This window comes from Panthera leo, chromosome B2 (genome assembly GCF_018350215.1).
Source record: "Panthera leo isolate Ple1 chromosome B2, P.leo_Ple1_pat1.1, whole genome shotgun sequence".
In the NCBI taxonomy this organism is placed as follows: Eukaryota; Metazoa; Chordata; class Mammalia; order Carnivora; family Felidae; genus Panthera; species Panthera leo.
In genome coordinates, this window is record NC_056683.1 from 29,629,653 (window position 1) to 29,647,089 (window position 17,437).

Here is a 17,437-nt window from a genome sequence, read left to right on the forward strand (position 1 = left end):
ACTCTGCTCCTACTTCCCTGGACCGTAGAGGCATCCATGACCAGGCTGCTCTTTATGTGGAAACCCTGATGTGTGATCAATATTCCTGAGGGCTTGTGCGCTTACTCTCACACGCAGCAGTATGGGTTAGTAAAGGTGTCTCCAGGGTATGTTCACCAGTTTTCTGACAACAAAAAGAAAATGCTGACCTAGGAAGAGATAGGAAGAAGACAATAAGGGATGTCTTTCCAATAAGAGGAACACAAGAGGTAAGCATTTGGTCTTAGAGAAAGAAAACCCAACCCTTATTGCTGGCCTTCAGGTGACATGAAAAGATGGGTGAGAGTGGATTTGTTGGAGAAAGAACTGAAGGTGGCCATGAAGCTGTGTGGGCTGGAGAGCTTTGCTTTGACCTGGTCTGTGCAGTCTGCCCACCCATGTTTGCAGTTTCTAAATGGCACCATAACCAAGATCCACCTCTTACTGGCCGTGTGACCTGTGAGCCTCAGGTTCTTCACCTATAAGATAGAAATAATAAAATTTTATTTTTTTATTTACTTATTTATCTACATCCTAGAATTGTTGGAATGGAAATAACCCTGTAACACATTTTGTCTGTGATAAATATATGATAAAGGAGCTATTACTATTAGCCAAGAGTATGTGTGTAAGCAAGGAACATCTGGGGGCTCTTGGCTGGCTCAGTCAGTAGGGCATGAGACTCTTGATCTAGAAGTTGTGAGGTTGAGCCCAATGTTGAGGTGTAGAGGTAATTTAAAAATAAAATCTTAAAAAAAAAAAAAGAACATCTGACTGAACACAGTTTCTCTGGGGAATGAGGTGCTTAAATGAGAAGCCAACTCTCCTTCCTGGATCTTGGAAAATTCTCTTAAGTGTAACTCCCATTGGGAACCATCACACCAGCCTCAACAATCAACTGTAAAGTCAGCTATGGCCACTTCACCAGACAAGCCTCCTACAGTGGGGTCAGAACTATCCTTCTGCATGGTCCCACTGGGACTGCCTCAGTGGGACCAAGTACTGTGTCATAATCAATCCCTTGCTGTGCTTGGAGTTTTCAGTCTCCAATGCACTTTGTCATGATCTTAATTAAACTCCATGACAACTCTGTGGGACAGACAGGATATCTTCTTTCATTGCCCTTTACAGATGAGAGAACTAAGGTCCACAGAGGTAAGTGACTACCCCACATTGACATGGCAGAGAAGGCTGGGTGAACACACAGAAGGAAACCTCGGTCTTCTGACTTCTAGATGAGTGCTCTTCATACCTCAGCACCTTCCCTCCTAGAAGAGAAATGACTCCTGCTGCTCCAGCTGCCACTTCCAACAATGAACTACTAATAAACACGGAAAAATCAGTGCACTAGCAGCAACTCCCACTGAAAACCTTGGGACCTTTATCATGTCAGCAATTACTGACCTATCCCTGTTCAGTTTTTAGTTTTTGTTTTTTAAGCAACAACTGACCTTAAGGCAAAGACCACTCTGGCAGGGCTGGCCACAGCTACCCAGGACCCTCCAACAGCAGCAAGTACCACTCCCTTGGCTCAGTGTTGCCTCTGTGCAAGCCTTGGTTCTCTTCCCTCTCTGAGCCTTGGTATCTCCACTTGTACAGTGAGCCCAGCAGTGTTTACTTGATGGAACTGTGTGGATTAGCTGGAAGGGTGTGTGTGAGAGCACCCTATCCAGGGTCTGACACATAGTAAGTACTCAATAAAAGTTACGTGGGTTTTTGTTAATTGCATATTGTACACTCCCTGGACAGATCATGTTAAAAATTTGGTTTGAGTCACTGACTACGTCACTTGTTAGCTATGTAAACGTGTATAAATTGCTTAAGCTCTCTGGGCCTCAGTTTCTTCATCTTGTAATACCTTCCTCACAGAGAGTAATGAGGGCTAAATGATGGAGTGTACAGAGCATTTTATGAGCTGAGAAGTGCTATGTGGGGTTTGTAAGGAAATGTCAGTGAGGCTCTGGGAAGGCCAGACAGGAGGACAGATTAGACTTGGTGTGCAGCTCTGTAGCTCAGGATAAGGTATAAGAAGAGACAAAATGGGCAGTTGGGGTGGGGAGGGGTACACTGATCAGCCCTTGGTCCAGACTCTGTGGTGCTACGGGTGTAGAAGTGAACAAAATAGACACATGGTGCCTACACTCTAGGAAGTATGGGGAACAGAAGAGGGGGGTGCTGACTTGGAATTTGGTTTTTTAAAAATCTTTTTAACGTTTATTTATTTTTGACACAGAGAGAGACAGAGCATGAGTGGAGGAGGGTCAGAGAGAGGGAGACACAGAATTGAAACAGGCTCCAGGCTCTGAGCTGTCAGCACAGAGCCCGATGCGGGGCTCGAACTCACAGACCGGGAGATCATGACCTGAGCCGAAGTCGGCCGCTTAACCGACTGAGCCACCCAGGCACCCCTGAAATTTGGTTTTTTAAAGTAATCTCTACATCCAATGTGGAACTTGAACTCACAACCCCAAAATCAAGAGTTGCATCCTCCATCAATTGAGACAGCCAGCCACCCCTCTGACTTGGAATTTAAAAGTGCAGATCATTAACCAGAAAGAAGGACAGAGAGAACTGAGACCCCAAACCTGAGAGAATGAGCTTGGCCTTGTGGGAGAGAGAGAGATGCTGAAAACAGAACCACCTGCCCCAGAACAGGGAGAAACCAAGAGTCCAAGGTGGGAAAGAATTGGGGGAGCGAGGTTAAAGTGATACAAAAGGGAGTATGGTTGGTAATGGAAGGTGCCCTGAGAAGGAGTTCTTGGAACAAGATGGAGTATTGTGGCAGACACCGGGATCCGAAAACTCTCTCTAAGAACACCCATCTCACAGTCAGGCACACAGCTCCCCATCTCTCCAATTCTGGTGTTTGTTCTTCTCCTACTTCCTACCCACAGCCTAACCAATTCCTGGGACCTGGGGTGATCCCCACACTATCTGAGGGTACATATGCCTGGATCACTCTGGTGAAGTACATGCATGGCACAGGGAAAGACATGGCATGGCCACCAGGAGTGTGCCCTTCTGGAAACCCCATCACACCTAGCCAGCTCCTGCTAACCTCCATCTGCACTTCTTGCCCCTCCCTGCCTCACTCCAACTCCTGTACAGGGTGCTGAGCTCCAGGGAAACCAATGGGCAGACAGAGAGAAAACTGTGTGACCAGAAGAGACTGTGTCATCAACTGGTAATAAAAGCTGCAAACACAGCTGCAGGTAGGATTGTTGACTCCAAGGTTTTTCTTTCCCTTTCCCTTCTCCCTTTACTTTCTTCCTTTATTGAGGTGTACTATTCATTCAGCAAATGTTCAAAGTCTTGGTTCTCTAGGGCACAATGTGCCAAGTGATGCATGTAAGGGAAGAGATCAATGCATCCTCTGTTTCCAAGAAGCTTGTGTTTCTGGGGAAGAATAGGTAAGCAGAGACAAAAAATGAATTTCTCTGACTCTTATTCTCTGAATCAAAGGGTATTCATTTCCCACTTGGCTGTAGTACTAACTTCTTGGACCTCACCCTTCCCTCCTGTCACAGGTGCCATCTCAATTAGTCCTGCTGCCCCTTCTCCCCTCTTCAGATTTCAGGACAATTCTGGAACCAGCTCTCTCACCTCACCAGGGTGAGACCATGAAGCTCCACCCTCAAACATCCAGGCTTTGATCTTTTGCAAAGAATAGGGGACAGCAAGAGAGTGTCTGCAGATCCTAGAGAGACATGGGCATGGCTAGAAAATGGGAATGGACAAAACTCACTTTACTTTGCACCCAGAAACAAAGACACAGTGAATGAGCAAATTTAGTAATTGCTTGTGTTTTATTGGAGATCAGCATTTGGGGAACAGGGGAGGCAGTGAAAAGTTGAGATGGTGCTAGAAAACACACTGGTTGAATCTTGATTTAGCTCATACTGCAAGGGGAGGGAGCAGGACTCCATTCTCTGATTTCCAACTTAGGATTTTCTCTTAACCCCACTGTGACCCAGGGTTTTGAGGACTGGGGAAGCCAGCTGGGATGTTCCAAGAAAAGCCAGTAGGATGGAGAACTCTGGGAGGAAACTGATTATTAATAACTGGGCGTAGATGAATATTCCCCCAGCTGCCTCCTGGATACCAGTTAAGATTTCCCCAGCTAGTACCTGGATACCGGTTAAGATTCCCCCAGCTAGTACTTGGGTATTGCCTATTGATACCCCAGATTCCTACAGGGTGTGGCATGGGCCTTGTTCCCCATCCAGTTCCAGGACCTCCACCTCCCCAGGACACACCTGGATTTAGGGTTCCCCAGGGATGCCCAGGCAGCAGTGGCTGTTGAATCCTGTTAATAAGAGAAGGTGGGCGTTGGGCAAGGATTTCTCTCTGGGCTCCCAGCACATTAGAATGGAGTGGCCATCTAGACTCAGAGTCCTGGTGGAGGAGTAGAGCCTCAGGTACTGGGCCTGTGGAGCGTGCAGAGGACCCTGCAGGCAAAAGACTTCTGCCCAGAGGGAGGGCAACAGCACCAGGAAGGAAAGACAGTTTTTCAGGCAGCACTTCCCCCACGTGATCCTCAGTGGCAGCAGCCCTCATCTGCCAACGATCCTCAAAGGGCCAGGGATCCATGGAGGGCAGCTCCTCAGTTGGGGGCCACCTCTGAACCCCAGAACCTCTTGCAGGTTGGGAGCCATCTGATGGAGAATCATTGGGCTTCAGAGGAACACTTGTTAAATCATTTAGCCCAGGGTCTGGCTTTGGCTGAGGAAGTTCAGAGTTGGAGTGGCTGGTCAAGGAAGGTTGCTCAAGCAGAGGTAAGCTGGTTCCCAAGTCTTGGAGAACTTTCTTCTCCACTGCACCAATGCTTCGGGCAAAGAAGCCTGAGGAAAAGGGAAGAGGAGACAGCCAAGGGACTGGATGTTTGGTTCCAATGCCTTCCATAATTCCCTGGTTCTCTTTGCTCCAAGCCCCTTCATTTTCCCCAGGGACCCAAGGGACCCTCCTGCCTTTACCCCTTCCCTCAATTCCAGCTCTGCTGGGGTCCCCAGTCTTCTCTGGTGCAAGGGTTGGGCACAGCCTCCATACCTGGGAAATGAAGACAGATCAGAAGAAAGAGGCCCAGAAGAGCCCTGCTCCCCACCATGCAGCCCTGCATCTTGTTCAGCTCTAACATTTCCCTCTGCACCAAGACAACCAGCCCTTTATGCTCTCAGTGGGGCAGAAACAAGCTGAGCCAGTGGTTGTGCAAATAATAAGTCTTTACATTCCACTCTCATTCCTAATGCAGTCTGTGGCAACAGGTGCCACTTGAATGTCCCAGGGAAGCTGGGTGTTTCCACTCCCAAATCCTTTCCTCAAGTTCCCCACCCCTTCCTGACCCAAGTGTCCTGGTTCACAGCTTATCACTGATTGCCAGTCCTACCCTGCCCTGGCTCCCTACACCAAGCATAGGAGGATCTTTGCCATTGGGGTCGCAGTATCTTCATTGCCTTCTCAGTAATAGAAACACTTGATTCTCTTCACTTTCTCTTTGGGATCCAGATCATTCTCTTCCAGCACCCCTTTCTCATGCATCCCTATAGCTCCTTTACCTTGACCCCAACCAACAGGAGTTGTGCAGTGCAGAAATGCCCCCCATCAGAGAGGCTACTCCTAAATGACACCTTGTATCTAAGGAAATGATCCGGTTTCCATCCTTAAGAGATGATGGTGTATTGGGAGCACCTGAATGGCTCAGTCGGTTAAGCTTTTGAGGGTCCAACTTTGACTCAGGTCACGATCTCACCATTCGTGAGTTTGAGCCCCACATTGGGCTCTCTGCTGTCAGCACCCAGCCCACTTCAGATCCTCTGTCCCTCTCTCTCTCTCTGCCCCTCTGCTGCTTGTGATCTGTCTCAAAAATAAAATGAATAGGGGCACCTGGGTGTCTCAGTTGGTTAAGTGTCCAACTTTGGCTCAGGTCATGATCTCACAGATCATGGGTTTGAGCCCCACATCGAGCTCCATGCTGACAGCTCAGAGCCTGGAGTTTGCTTCAGACTCTGTGTCTCCCTCTCTCTCTGCCCCTCCCCTGCTTGCTTGGGCTCTATCTCTCAAAAAATAAATAAACACAAAAAATAAATTAATTTAAAAAATAAATAAACATTAAAAAAATAATAAAATAAAATAAATAAATTTTTAAAAAGAGATGATGGTATATTAATTTCCTACCACTGCTGTAACAACCACAAACTTAACGGCTTTACAACAATACAAATTTATTATCTTACAATTTTGAAAATCAGAAGGCTAACATAGTTCACACTGGGTTAAAATCAAGGAGTCACCAAGGCTGTGTTCCTTTCTAGAGGCTCTAGGGGAGAATCCATTTCTTTGCATTTTCCAGCTTCTAGAGGCCACCTGCATTCCTTGGATTATGGTCCCTTCCTCCATGTTCAAAGCCAAAAACAACAGGATCTTCTTACATTGCATCACTCTGACCTTTTCTTCTTCCCCCTTCCACATTTAAGGACGCTTATGATTACACATTGACCCACCCAAATAATCCAGGATAATCTCTCTAAGGTCAGCTAAAAACCTTAATTATGTCTGCAACCTTAATTTCCCTTCACTATGTAACCTAATATATATACTCACAGGTTCTAGAGATGATGTGGGTATCCTTTGGTGGTGCTGGGAAGGACACCATTCTGCCTACCACAGATGGTCAAATGGGTCCACAGAATATAAGAAATACTGAAAGGGAGTAGATATTCCCAACTAACAGTACAGGAGGATGTTTAAATGTTGTCAAATGGCCATGAATTGATAACTGAAGCTGGGTGGTGCAAGCATAGGGTTTCATTAATTCTTTTGTCTACTCTTAAATATGTTGAAAATTTTACAATAAAAAGTGTTTAAATGCCTTCATTTTCTCTGTTGCTTCCAGGAGCACCTAGACTAGACTTCCCTGGTTACATGAAGTCTAAAATAAGCTGTTAGATTTTCCTTTTCCATCCTCATCCCCAGCCCCTGATGAATGGGAGCTCCTCCTCAGAACTGGTCGGTGGGGGGCAGTGTCCTTTTTGAGTGACATCCAGCAGATTTCCAAAAGCCCTTGACCTTGACCACACCAGAGACTAGAGGAATCCTCACATCAGAGTCTGTACCCATCCTTCAATTGTGGTGCATGGAGCCTCTAAGGGCCTTGATGCCTTTCATTGGCTGCAGTCCAGGGCTAGATGCCAGGCCAAGTGTGACTCACCAGTGATGAAAGAAACAGGACAATTCTGCAGCCCTTCTCTGTCTTCAGCCAACCCTGCAGGTGGCTCAGCTGCCCCAGGTCATTTCTAATCAACGCAACACATTTCTGGTGATTGGGACTTGGAATTCCAATAATAGTCCTAAATTTGGGACCAGCTAACACTATCCAATAGGAGGGAATGAATTAGATCCTAGGGTTGGGAAAAATTCCTTTGTAGTCAAGTAGAGGTTCCAAGAGGTGGCTTGTGCTTTGTGGTGAGGCCCTTCCTAAAGAGACAAGCATAGCCTACTCTCCCCTCCTTGGGCTATAAGAACTTCCTTGGCCTCAGCCTCCTCCCTCTCCCCACCCCCCCAAACCCTCACCTGCTGCCCCAGTCTCTAAAACACAGTTGTCTGGCCCTCACCACCCTCTGCTTTCTCTCTCTTCTCCCAAAGAGGCCACTCCCATTTTCCACTATAGTTCTCTGTCTTCTCACCTCCCATAGATCTTACTCTAGAACTGCAGCAGAGGCAGCAAGAGTATGGAGGTGGAGAGGACACTTGACTCTGTTCTACCATGGGTTGGGGCATTTTTATGTAAGCTAGTGAGTCATCATGCTTGGCTGTGCTCCCTGTCATGCTCCCCTCCTCTCTGTCTTTTACTCTCTCCACCTCCAGCTCCCAGAATAACGCCCACCTGGGCTCACACTCAGTCACCAGGAATCTGGTCTTGTTGTTGTATTCCAGCCTTCCCAAGGTCCCAAGTGCCCCCAGAAACCCGGAAACCAATGCTCAGACTCCCAGAGAGGATGGCATCTAGTAAATGAGGCAAAATAATGGTGGAAAGAAGGAGTCTACATGGAGGGGGGATGGAGAATAATTAGGGCCCCATATAGGGGGAGGGGAAGACCCCAGGGTGAATGGGGAGTGGAAAGAGAATGGATTTCCTGGAGCAGTGAGAGAGGAAAGAAAAGGGAGGAAGGATTTTGGAGACCACCCTCTGCTTTCAGTTCAACAAATATTTATTGTTTTCCTCCTTTGTGGGAGGAGCTATAAAGTATAAGAGAAATACTGGTCCAACTTATGAGTGAAAATGGGGGACACGGGGATCTCTAGAAGCATAGGAGTGCATTCCTCAGGCCCTATGAAGGCCTAAAGGACTCCAAGAAGGCAAAAGTCTGCATCTAATTCACACAGTTTATTGAGCCATCTGTCCAGGGTCCAGAGAGAGCAGGAAGCCTACTTCAGTCTCTGAGCATGCCCTGGTGTCTCCCTCACACAGGGAAGCATCTGAGCATTGAGGGAAATTGCAGGCAGGAAGGGGGTCTAAGACGGAGATCTAGAGAGTCAAGGAGCATTGGGAACTCGCAGGTGTGATGAGCTCTATAGTGGAGGGTGACAGTGGAATTGGGAGTGTGAGAACCCCATGACATGGCATGTTGGTTGACCAGATGGCAAAGGGAGGTCAGTGAAAAGTGGTCATTGCTTTCAGGTAACAGTTTGTACTTACTATGCTTTATTTGGCGAATAAGGAGAGTGGGCATGACTTATTCAGGAACCAGAGTTACTCTGAGACATTTCAGGGGTTTCCCAGGCAAAAATCTGAATGGTAAGGTTAACTAATGGATTGTATTATCTGAAAGAAATGACAGAGGAAATTTTAGGGAGTGGTTATCTGGCAGGGAGGGCACTATAGTACAAGGGGAATCTAAACAGTAGGAGAGAATGAGGAAATGGATTTGGAGTCTACAATTTGGGAAGATGAAGAAAAAAGAGGTGATAAGGGGCGTCTATCATATTGGAGCAATGGAGGAAATAGAACAGCTCTCTTGGGAAGGAGGAGGGAAACTGAGCTAACCCAATGCCTGGGCCCCTGGACTTCTCCCAACTGAGAGATGGTGTGTGTGTATATACGTGTATGCCCACACATGCACATATGCAAAGGACGACTTATGGACTGTCAAGTACCTCTCCTTGGGGTAAGAAAACTTCAGGGTCAGCTATCTGGGGTCCCAGAGGCTTCACTTGGGCCAGGATGTCCCGGATGGATCGGCAGGGGATCTTTCCAGAGCTGCCGGAGCCACAGGGCTTGGCACCAGCTGAAGGATCAGGTTGGGGAGAACCATCGGGCCCCCCACTCAATGTTGAGGAGGAGACAGAAATGCAAGGGTGACCAGAAGAGCTGGACTTGCTCCCACAGGGCTGAAGGATGATTTTGCCACTGGATTGGGAGCTGGAGCTGCCACTAAAGGAGCCAGTGCCTGGTGGGGAGCAGGGCCCCTGTGAAACACCGCCACAGGGATGGAAGGATGAACTGCTGGAAACGCTAGAACTGCTGTGGACTCCAGAACTGGAGAGGGAGCAGGGCCCCTTAGAGCCAACACCACAAGGCTGAACCCCACCAGAGCCCACTGGCTGGAACACAATAGCCGAGGAAGCTCCTGATGGGTAGATGTTGGAACTAGAAGAGCTGTGGCTGGGGATGATGGGATTGCTGGAGAAGTATTTGCCCTCAGAGATGGGGGGCCCAGCTGCAAAGGAGGGGACCCCTGGAGAGCCTTTGACAGGATTATCTTTGGTGAAGTAGCCCACAGGGTAGATTTTGCCCCCACTGTACGTCATGCCTGGGACCAGATAACTGTCAGAGGAGCCACCCACCACCTCATAGCTGCCATAGGATTTGTCTACAGAGGTGATAGGGGGGCAGGGCTTGCCTGGAAGGCCACCACTGCTACAGGGAGAACCTTGAGCCAATCCAGGGCCACCAGAGCCATGCTGCTCCACCACCACCACCACTGGCCTTTGACCCCCTGACACGGAGTGGGAGCTGGAGATGTAGGAGCCTGAGTGTGAGACGATGGGCCCCCCACTGCAGGGAGAGTCGGAGACATCTGAATTACAAGGGCGTAAGTTAGAGTTGACTCTTTGGCCACCGCTGCTGGATATCCAGGAAGTTTGGGAAACAGATGAGCTTGAGCCTTCTCCAGACTGGGAAGAGCTTATTAGTAAGCGGGAAGAATCACCACTGATTGGTAGAGCGGAGCCAGACCCTGGCTGGGAACTGCCGCTTCCTGACTGGGAGGAGCTGCTGCTGCTTCCTGATTGGGAGGAGCTGCTTCCCGACTGGGAGGAGCTGGATCCTGAGGAGTAGCTGATCTGGGAATACCCTGTTCCTGGCTTAAATAATGAAGATCCTGAAGAACCACCCTGGGCGACACTGGATCCGCTGGAGCCACCACTGGAGACACCAGAACCACTGGGGCCACCACCAGAGCTGCCACTGGAGCCACTGGAACCGGAAATGGAACTGCTGGAGCTGCTGGAGCCACTGTGGCCACTGAAGCTACTGGAACCACTCTTCCCAATGAGACAGGGGTCATTGGGGGAGGTGATACGCACGTCCTTGCAGGGGTCTGAGAAGGTCCCGATGCTCTTAGCCAAGGTCCCTGAGGAGGAAGTAGTGGTTAGTAAGGGCCAGAGTGGCTTGGCTTGCCCCCTCAGCTTTCAAGCCCATCTGAGTCATCTGCTTCTGACTTCTTTCAAGCCCATCTGTCATCTTCTCTGGCTTCTCTGAGAGGAGCCCAGGGAGAGCTTGGGATGGAAAAGGAAGGGAGAACTGGCTGTTGTCTGTAAAGGTAGGGCAGTTTCAGTGTTCTGGGAGGGGGCAGAGACAGAAGCCAAACATCTACCAGAGAAAAAGAAAATGAGACTCCAAAGCAGGAGGTATTAAAGAAAGATAAGAGAAACAGAGAAGAGAAATAGGAGCTAATGGGTCCAAAAGGAAGGACCCCAGAGAGACAAAGCATGGGAGTGACAGAGACTCCTCAAGATGGGGCATAAGTCCTGAGGGAAAGAATCCCAGGTAAGATTGAGGGACCAAATGGAAAGAGAAGACAAGACAAACAACAACGGACTGGGAAGGAAAGGAAAAGTAACAAATGAGACTGAGAAAAGAGGAAGCCAGTGGTAGAGGGACTAAGGTAAGGGCTAGGGTACTTGGGGACTAAGATTCAGTCACCAGCCTCCTTGGGAGGGTCCAGGCTTGGGTAAAGGGTTGGAGTTCTGTTCCCATCTCAGCATTGCCCACGCCAGGAAATCTGGGTGGGGGCCAGAATGTGGGGGCACCCACTGTTGCTTCAGAACCTGCTGGTACAGCATGACAGGACACCGCACCCTGAGCCACCCTTGCTGTCCTGGCACAGCCCAGGGACACGAAGATGGAACCCTCCTCCCAGGCTCATGACCATTATCAGCTTCCTTCTCTCCCCACCCAGCTATCACACCATGCCTGCCTGCCCCCCAGTCTCCTGTCGTTACATCCCTGACAGATGTGAAACCACTTCTTTTTTTAACCAACCCTTTGCTTCTAACCCCAGGCTCACCTTACCCCCAGTCTTTCTCCACTCAGCTCCTAAAGGTCCCAAGCAGTGTGAGCAGAGTTTCATACTAGCGAGTGACTAAACCTCTCTGAGCTTTAGTTTATACATTTGGAGAGGTCAAATCTGTCCACCAATAACCAGTTTCTCCTCAGTCTGTGATGTCCCCATTCTCTCCTCAAAGAGAAGTTCTCTGTGTCCCCCTCCACACCAAATCCCAACTCTGCCTGCAGCCTCCCTCATTCAGCCTCACTAATCATGGAGAATTCCTGCTCTCCTTCTCTGCTCCGCCAAGCCACATGGTCTGCTTTCCACCCACGGGGCCATGGGCAGCATCACTGCAAATACCTGGTGGTCAACAGCAAAACCCTGGTTTGGATGGAGCCTGGCTTTACTGCTTTCTAATTTGTGATCTTGAGCCAGTCTACTAAATTGGCCTAGCCTCAGTGTCTTCAGGGGTACAATGGGAATAACAAATCTCTCATACAGTTCTTCTGATCAAAAGTGCTAATGTAGGGGTGCCTGGGTGGCTCATTCTGTTAAGTGTCCAACTCTTGATATTGGCTCAGGCCACGATCTCATGGTTAGTGAGTCCAAGCCCCATGCTGTCAGCAAAGAGCCTGCTTGGGATTCTCTCACTCCCTCTCTCTCTCTGCCCCTCCCCTGTTCACTTTCTGTCTCTCTCTGTCTCTCTCAAAATAAATAAATAAGCTTTTTTATAAAAGTGCTAATGTAAAGTGTTGGAATAGTGTCTGGCACATGAAAAGCATTCTATAAATGGTAACAATTATTACTATTAAATATACAGTCTTCATCTTCCAGTGTTCTAATAATTGATAATAGTAATAACAACAATGACCAACATTTATACAACCAAACCCTCTAGAATTTCCAAAGCACTTACATATATACATTATTTAATTTGAGACTCAGAGAAACTAGAGCTAAGTGTTATCATTAACCCTGTTCTAGAGTCTCAGAAACTGTGGCTCAGAAGATTTACGTAACTTACCTGGAGTGACAAGGCAGTGAGGAGCAGTCCTCAGACTGAAGCATCAGATTCCAGAGTCCCTGCCCTTCCCCCTTGCCAGGTCTTCTCCCGGTTTCTCCCTGGATGGTGCTTCCTCCCACCTCCCACCACTGGATCCCTCCAGTCTCCTCTGACCTGGTGTCTGCATCCTTCCTCTGCTACCTCTCCCTGCTTTCCTTCACTCCCAGGGTCCCCAGCCTCCTACCTGGCAGGAGGAGACCAGCCAGCAGCAATGCCATCATTCCTTGCCCTCCCACACGCCCCATCCGGGGTGCCCGCGAGGAGCCCATCTTGGACTGTGCAGCCTTCTGACAGCAACTCGTGGACAGCCCAGGGCCTTTATGCCAGGGCTGGACATTCTCTGGGCAGGAGTCACTGTGGGTAGGGGTGGGGAAGTGGAGGGGCAGGTGCCCGGGGCAACTTGGTGTGGTTGGGAGGAGCTGAAGTAATCAGTTGGGGCATCTGCCTACTCAGCGGCAGAGGTGGCTTCAGTGTGGGGTACCTGTGGCCACGGAGCCCTTAACAATTCCTGCCACCTGACCAGCCTACCCATGTTCCTCATTGCCTAACCTGGAACTGGGGGCTCTACCCACTCAGGTGGCCACTCTCACCACAGGACCCAGTCACCTGGCTCCTTCACTCTCCTGCCTGCCCTGGTGTTGGCCTGTCCCAGTCCTTCCATGCACAGACATGGACCTTTCTACTTTCCTGTCCACAACAGAGTGCCTGCTCTGGTCCCACACCCCACCACATGGTTAACCCCACCTGGTTTCCCATCCACAGCCCCTGAATTTGTCCCTTTCCTTGGGATCCATCACTCAGCCTCCACTTTCCACACTGCATCCCCAGTACCCCCTTCCTTCCCACCTTGTTGTCATTGTCCAAGTTCCATGCTTGCCACACCTATTATGTGTTCCATCAATGAATTGAGCCTTTTCCCTCTTAACTAGGAGTCTGCACTCCAAGCACCAGCTCTCTGATCTCTCCCTTCTGGGGGTGCTCCTGGGATAGTACAAAGGGTGCTGGTTGCAAGGGCCTCAGCCTGAGGAGAGGCCTGGGCTGGGAACCACTGTCATAGCTAGGTCTGAAGTTACTCACAGGCCACTCATGGCCTCTCCCCCACAGCTGGTGACCCTGACTTCAGTGGGTGAGCCACAGGCTAATGAGACTAATTGGGAAGGTGGTGGCCCTGCAGACCATCAGCTGGCTCCCTGGCCTGGATACGTGAACAGAAAACAGCCAGCTCCTGTCTGAGGTGGATAAGGGAGGGCTAGGCAGATGTCAGGATCCCTGAAGGATGAAAGGCAGGACTGGCAGATCAGAGCCTTGAGTTCAGCAAGAAGAGGGGCAGGTCATCCTCCATCACATTCCCCTCCCTCCTGCTTTGGTCCTGGCCCCACCCCAGCCAATTAATTGCTCACTAGTATTGCCCAGAGTATCAGTATCGGAGGGAGAGGCCTGGGAGTCAGGTCAAGCTGCCTCTCCTCCTCCCCCACCCTGCTCCCCTCACCCAGACTCTCATCTCCATACTTCCCCAGTCTCCTCACAAAAGCAGTCTATGTCCAAGCCCTTGGCTGCCCTCTCCCATTCCCTCTTTCCTGCCCTGCCTTTAATTCCAGCCCAGTGCTATCCATAGGACTTTCTTTGGTGATGGGAATGTTCTGTACCTGTCAAGTACGGTAGCCATTAGCTACATGTGGCTATGAAGCATTTAAAATGGGGCTAGTATAGGGAGCCTGGGCGGCTCAGTGGGTTGAGCGTCCAACTTCAGTTCAGGTCATGATCTCATGGTTTGTGAGTTCAAGCCCCACGTTGGGCTCTGTGCTGATAGTTCAGAGCCTGGACCCTGTTTCAGATTCTGTGTCTGCCTCTCCCTGACTCACACTCTGTCTCTCTCTGTCTCTCAAAAATGAATAAAATGTTAAAAAAAATTAAAATGGGGCTAGTATAACCAACCTAAGGAACTGAATTTTTAATTTTACTTAATTTTAATTTAAATGCAAATGGCCATGTGCAGCTAGTGGCTACCATCTAGTCTAGTCCTTGACCTTGCCAGCATTCAAGATAGGAGTGGGAAGGAAGAGGGGCCTGGAGCTACCACAGCAAGAGGAGATAATGGTACAGTGTCCCCTGAAGAGGGCTGACGCAATGGGAGAAAAACAAAAACACTGGCTTTAGACTCTGGATGACCTGAGTTCAAGTCCCAGCTAACTTCTGGCTTTAGGCAACTGTCCAAACCTTTCTGAACTTCAACATCCTCCTCTGTCAAATGGGGATATTTTAAGTCATCCTACCTTGCAGGGGGTTTGTGAGGATCAAATGGGAAATTATCAGACAGATTAAAGAGGACTAAGGGCGCAGCCCTCCTGGTGCAGGCTTATCACGTGAAGCCCGGCAATGTCCTGTCTGTGTCCCACACTGGGACACAGCAAGTAGGATGCACAGTCCCAGGCTCTCCCTTTGAAGTCTCCAGTCTGGCTGACCTTAGGAGACCTACAGCCTCCTTGCCCCTCTGCCCCTACAGAGCAGTGACCTGCGTGTGTCTGTCCCAGCCACATCTGTTCCCTCCCTGGACTCCTGACCCCACTGGAGCCCATCTCCCTGAGGAGGAGGGGAAAGAGGGAGGGGTGCCGGGAGCAGGGAGGGAGTGCCCGAAAGAAGAGGTGTGTGGAGCCTTGTGGGTGAGGAGGAGGGGAGGAACCACAAGGCCTGTGGGATATTCTTTTTCAGAACAAACAGAGGTGGCAACGTCTGTCCTGTTTTCTTCCTCTCATTCCTCCTGGATGCTGTCAGCCTCGGCCAGGAGCAGGGCTGGAGGAGGCACAGTCTGTCTGTCTGTCTCTCTCTCTCTCTCTCTCTCTCTCTCAGCCTCTGTCTGGATCTCCAGCCACCCACACAGCCTGGTATTCAGCCTCAGAGCCCTCCTCCCACTGTCCCCCTGTCTGCTGTATCCACCCCTTTCCACCCAATCCCATCACCACATCTGCCCACTTGTGGGCCCTCCCAGCTCCTCTCCACTCTCTCTTTTCTTACTGGAATCCTATCTGCTCTGCTGTTTTACTATGCTATGTCCCTGGGACTCATTATTAACCCTTCTCTCAGCTCAGACAGTGAAAATCTGAAGCTAATGGGCTTGAGGAGGGCAGGGAAGGGACACTGGCTGAGTGCCTGCCCAGCCCAGGGCCACCTTGAGGGACACTCACCAATTAGACAATGCCCATGGAGGTGCAGGTGGGTCTGCTGTGTTCCCCAGCAGCAAGTGTCCTGCCCAACAGGTGGACTGGGTGAGACAGCACTGGTGGTCCAGGGCAACCCCACACACACCAGAGAAAATGAAACTTAAAGTATGTGCCTTCCAAGCACAAGAGATTGGGAGTTCTTGCCCCACATTTATGAAGAAGGCAAGTTGTGTCCACTCTAGGCTGCCCTGGGCTACTCTTTGCTGCTGCATTCTGCACTGGGCACTGGTTCAGCATGCTCATCCTACACTGTGCTTTGGAAGTTGCAACAAGGAGGAAGATGAATTGCCCTTGTCCTTGAGGAGCTGAAGTCCAGCTGGGGACAGACAGCCTAAAAAGAATGCTGACATGGAGAAAAGGGACAGGCACTTGGCTTTGAGGAGGCAGCAGGATATTCCCTGGGCTTTGGGGAAGATAAGCAGGGAAGGGAGCAGACAGCTCAGACTCAGGGCCCTGGTGATGCTGAGAGTATATTTAGAACAAATAAGTAGCTTGGGAAGTATAAACAGAGGAAGAGAGAGATGGAGAAAACAGAAAGGCTGTTTGGACCATCATCAGAGACAATCTATAACATCAGGCTAAGGTAGGAATGCGGTATGTGCAGGAGGATGCAGGGAACTGAAGGTTCTGAGTGGGGGGACAGCATAGTCAGAAAGGAGGCTTGGGGAGTAGAGAAGAACCATTTCCTCTGTCCCAGGCCCCCCACGAGTGTGCTGGTGCTTAATCCTTACACTAGCCCTGCAGGGTAAGAGTTCTTTCTCCCCCATTTCACAGATGGGGAAACTGAATTTAAACTAGTTGCTCAAGGGGCACCTGAGTGGCTCAGTCAGTTAAGTGTCCAACTCTTGATTTCATCTCAGGTCACAATCTCATGGTTGGTGAATTCAAGCCCCTCATTGGGCTCTGTGCTGACAGCACGGAGCCTGCTTGGGATTCTCTCTCTCCCTTTCTCTTTGCCCCTCCCCTGCTCATGCCCTCTCTCTGTCTCTCTGTCTCTCTCAAAATAAACAAACTTAAAAAATAAAAATTAATTAATTAATTAGTTGTTCAAACCAGCTGGTAACTAGCAAAAGAGTTTGGAAAGGATGCAAACCCGCCTATTGGACTCCAGAGCCCATGTAGGTACCATCACTCAACTGACACCAGGCCATAAATTAATGGCAGTGGTCCACGGACGGACTTCAGAGGTTCCTTAAGCCCTGTATGGGTGTATGCAAAATTCCTTGTGTGATATCAAAGTCTCAAAAGTTAAGAGGTCCTAAGTGAGAAAGTCAATAGCACATGCTGTCCCTTCCACTCAATCTTTTCTCCTCTTTTTACCATGGCCCTCAAAGATGGGACTGAAGTTCTAGAACGAGCGTTCCATGCAGGGGTGTCTGGCAGACCTAGGGCTACTGCTTGAAAGAAAGAACAAGGGAGTGAAAACACAGGAAGGGAAGAAGCCCAAAAGATGAGCTTGTTTTGTTGGGGGGAAAGGGGAAGAGGCCACTCTGCACCCCAGGCCCTGAGGGCTCCTTCCCTCTCTGAGCCTCTGTGCTCTGCTCCAGCCATAGGCACTTTCTTCTCCTCCTCTCTCTTCCTCTGTTGCCCTT

General features: G+C 49.6%; 2 protein-coding genes across 2 annotated transcripts; both read right to left on the bottom strand.

The window, feature by feature from the left end:
• Window positions 1–3,821: 3,821 nt before the first annotated feature.
• On the bottom strand, window positions 3,822–5,208 carry CB2H6orf15 (chromosome B2 C6orf15 homolog). The gene is made up of 2 exons (XM_042937253.1): window positions 5,065–5,208; window positions 3,822–4,859 (listed from the first exon to the last, which is right to left on the bottom strand). The coding sequence occupies exons 1-2, from the start codon at window positions 5,150–5,152 to the stop codon at window positions 3,973–3,975; spliced, it is 975 nt and encodes a 324-aa protein (XP_042793187.1). The 5' UTR covers window positions 5,153–5,208; the 3' UTR covers window positions 3,822–3,972.
• Window positions 5,209–9,047: 3,839 nt separating this feature from the next.
• Window positions 9,048–12,896, bottom strand: CDSN (corneodesmosin). Its single transcript, XM_042937252.1, has 2 exons — window positions 12,812–12,896; window positions 9,048–10,646 (listed from the first exon to the last, which is right to left on the bottom strand). The coding sequence occupies exons 1-2, from the start codon at window positions 12,894–12,896 to the stop codon at window positions 9,151–9,153; spliced, it is 1,581 nt and encodes a 526-aa protein (XP_042793186.1). The 3' UTR covers window positions 9,048–9,150.
• Window positions 12,897–17,437: the final 4,541 nt, after the last annotated feature.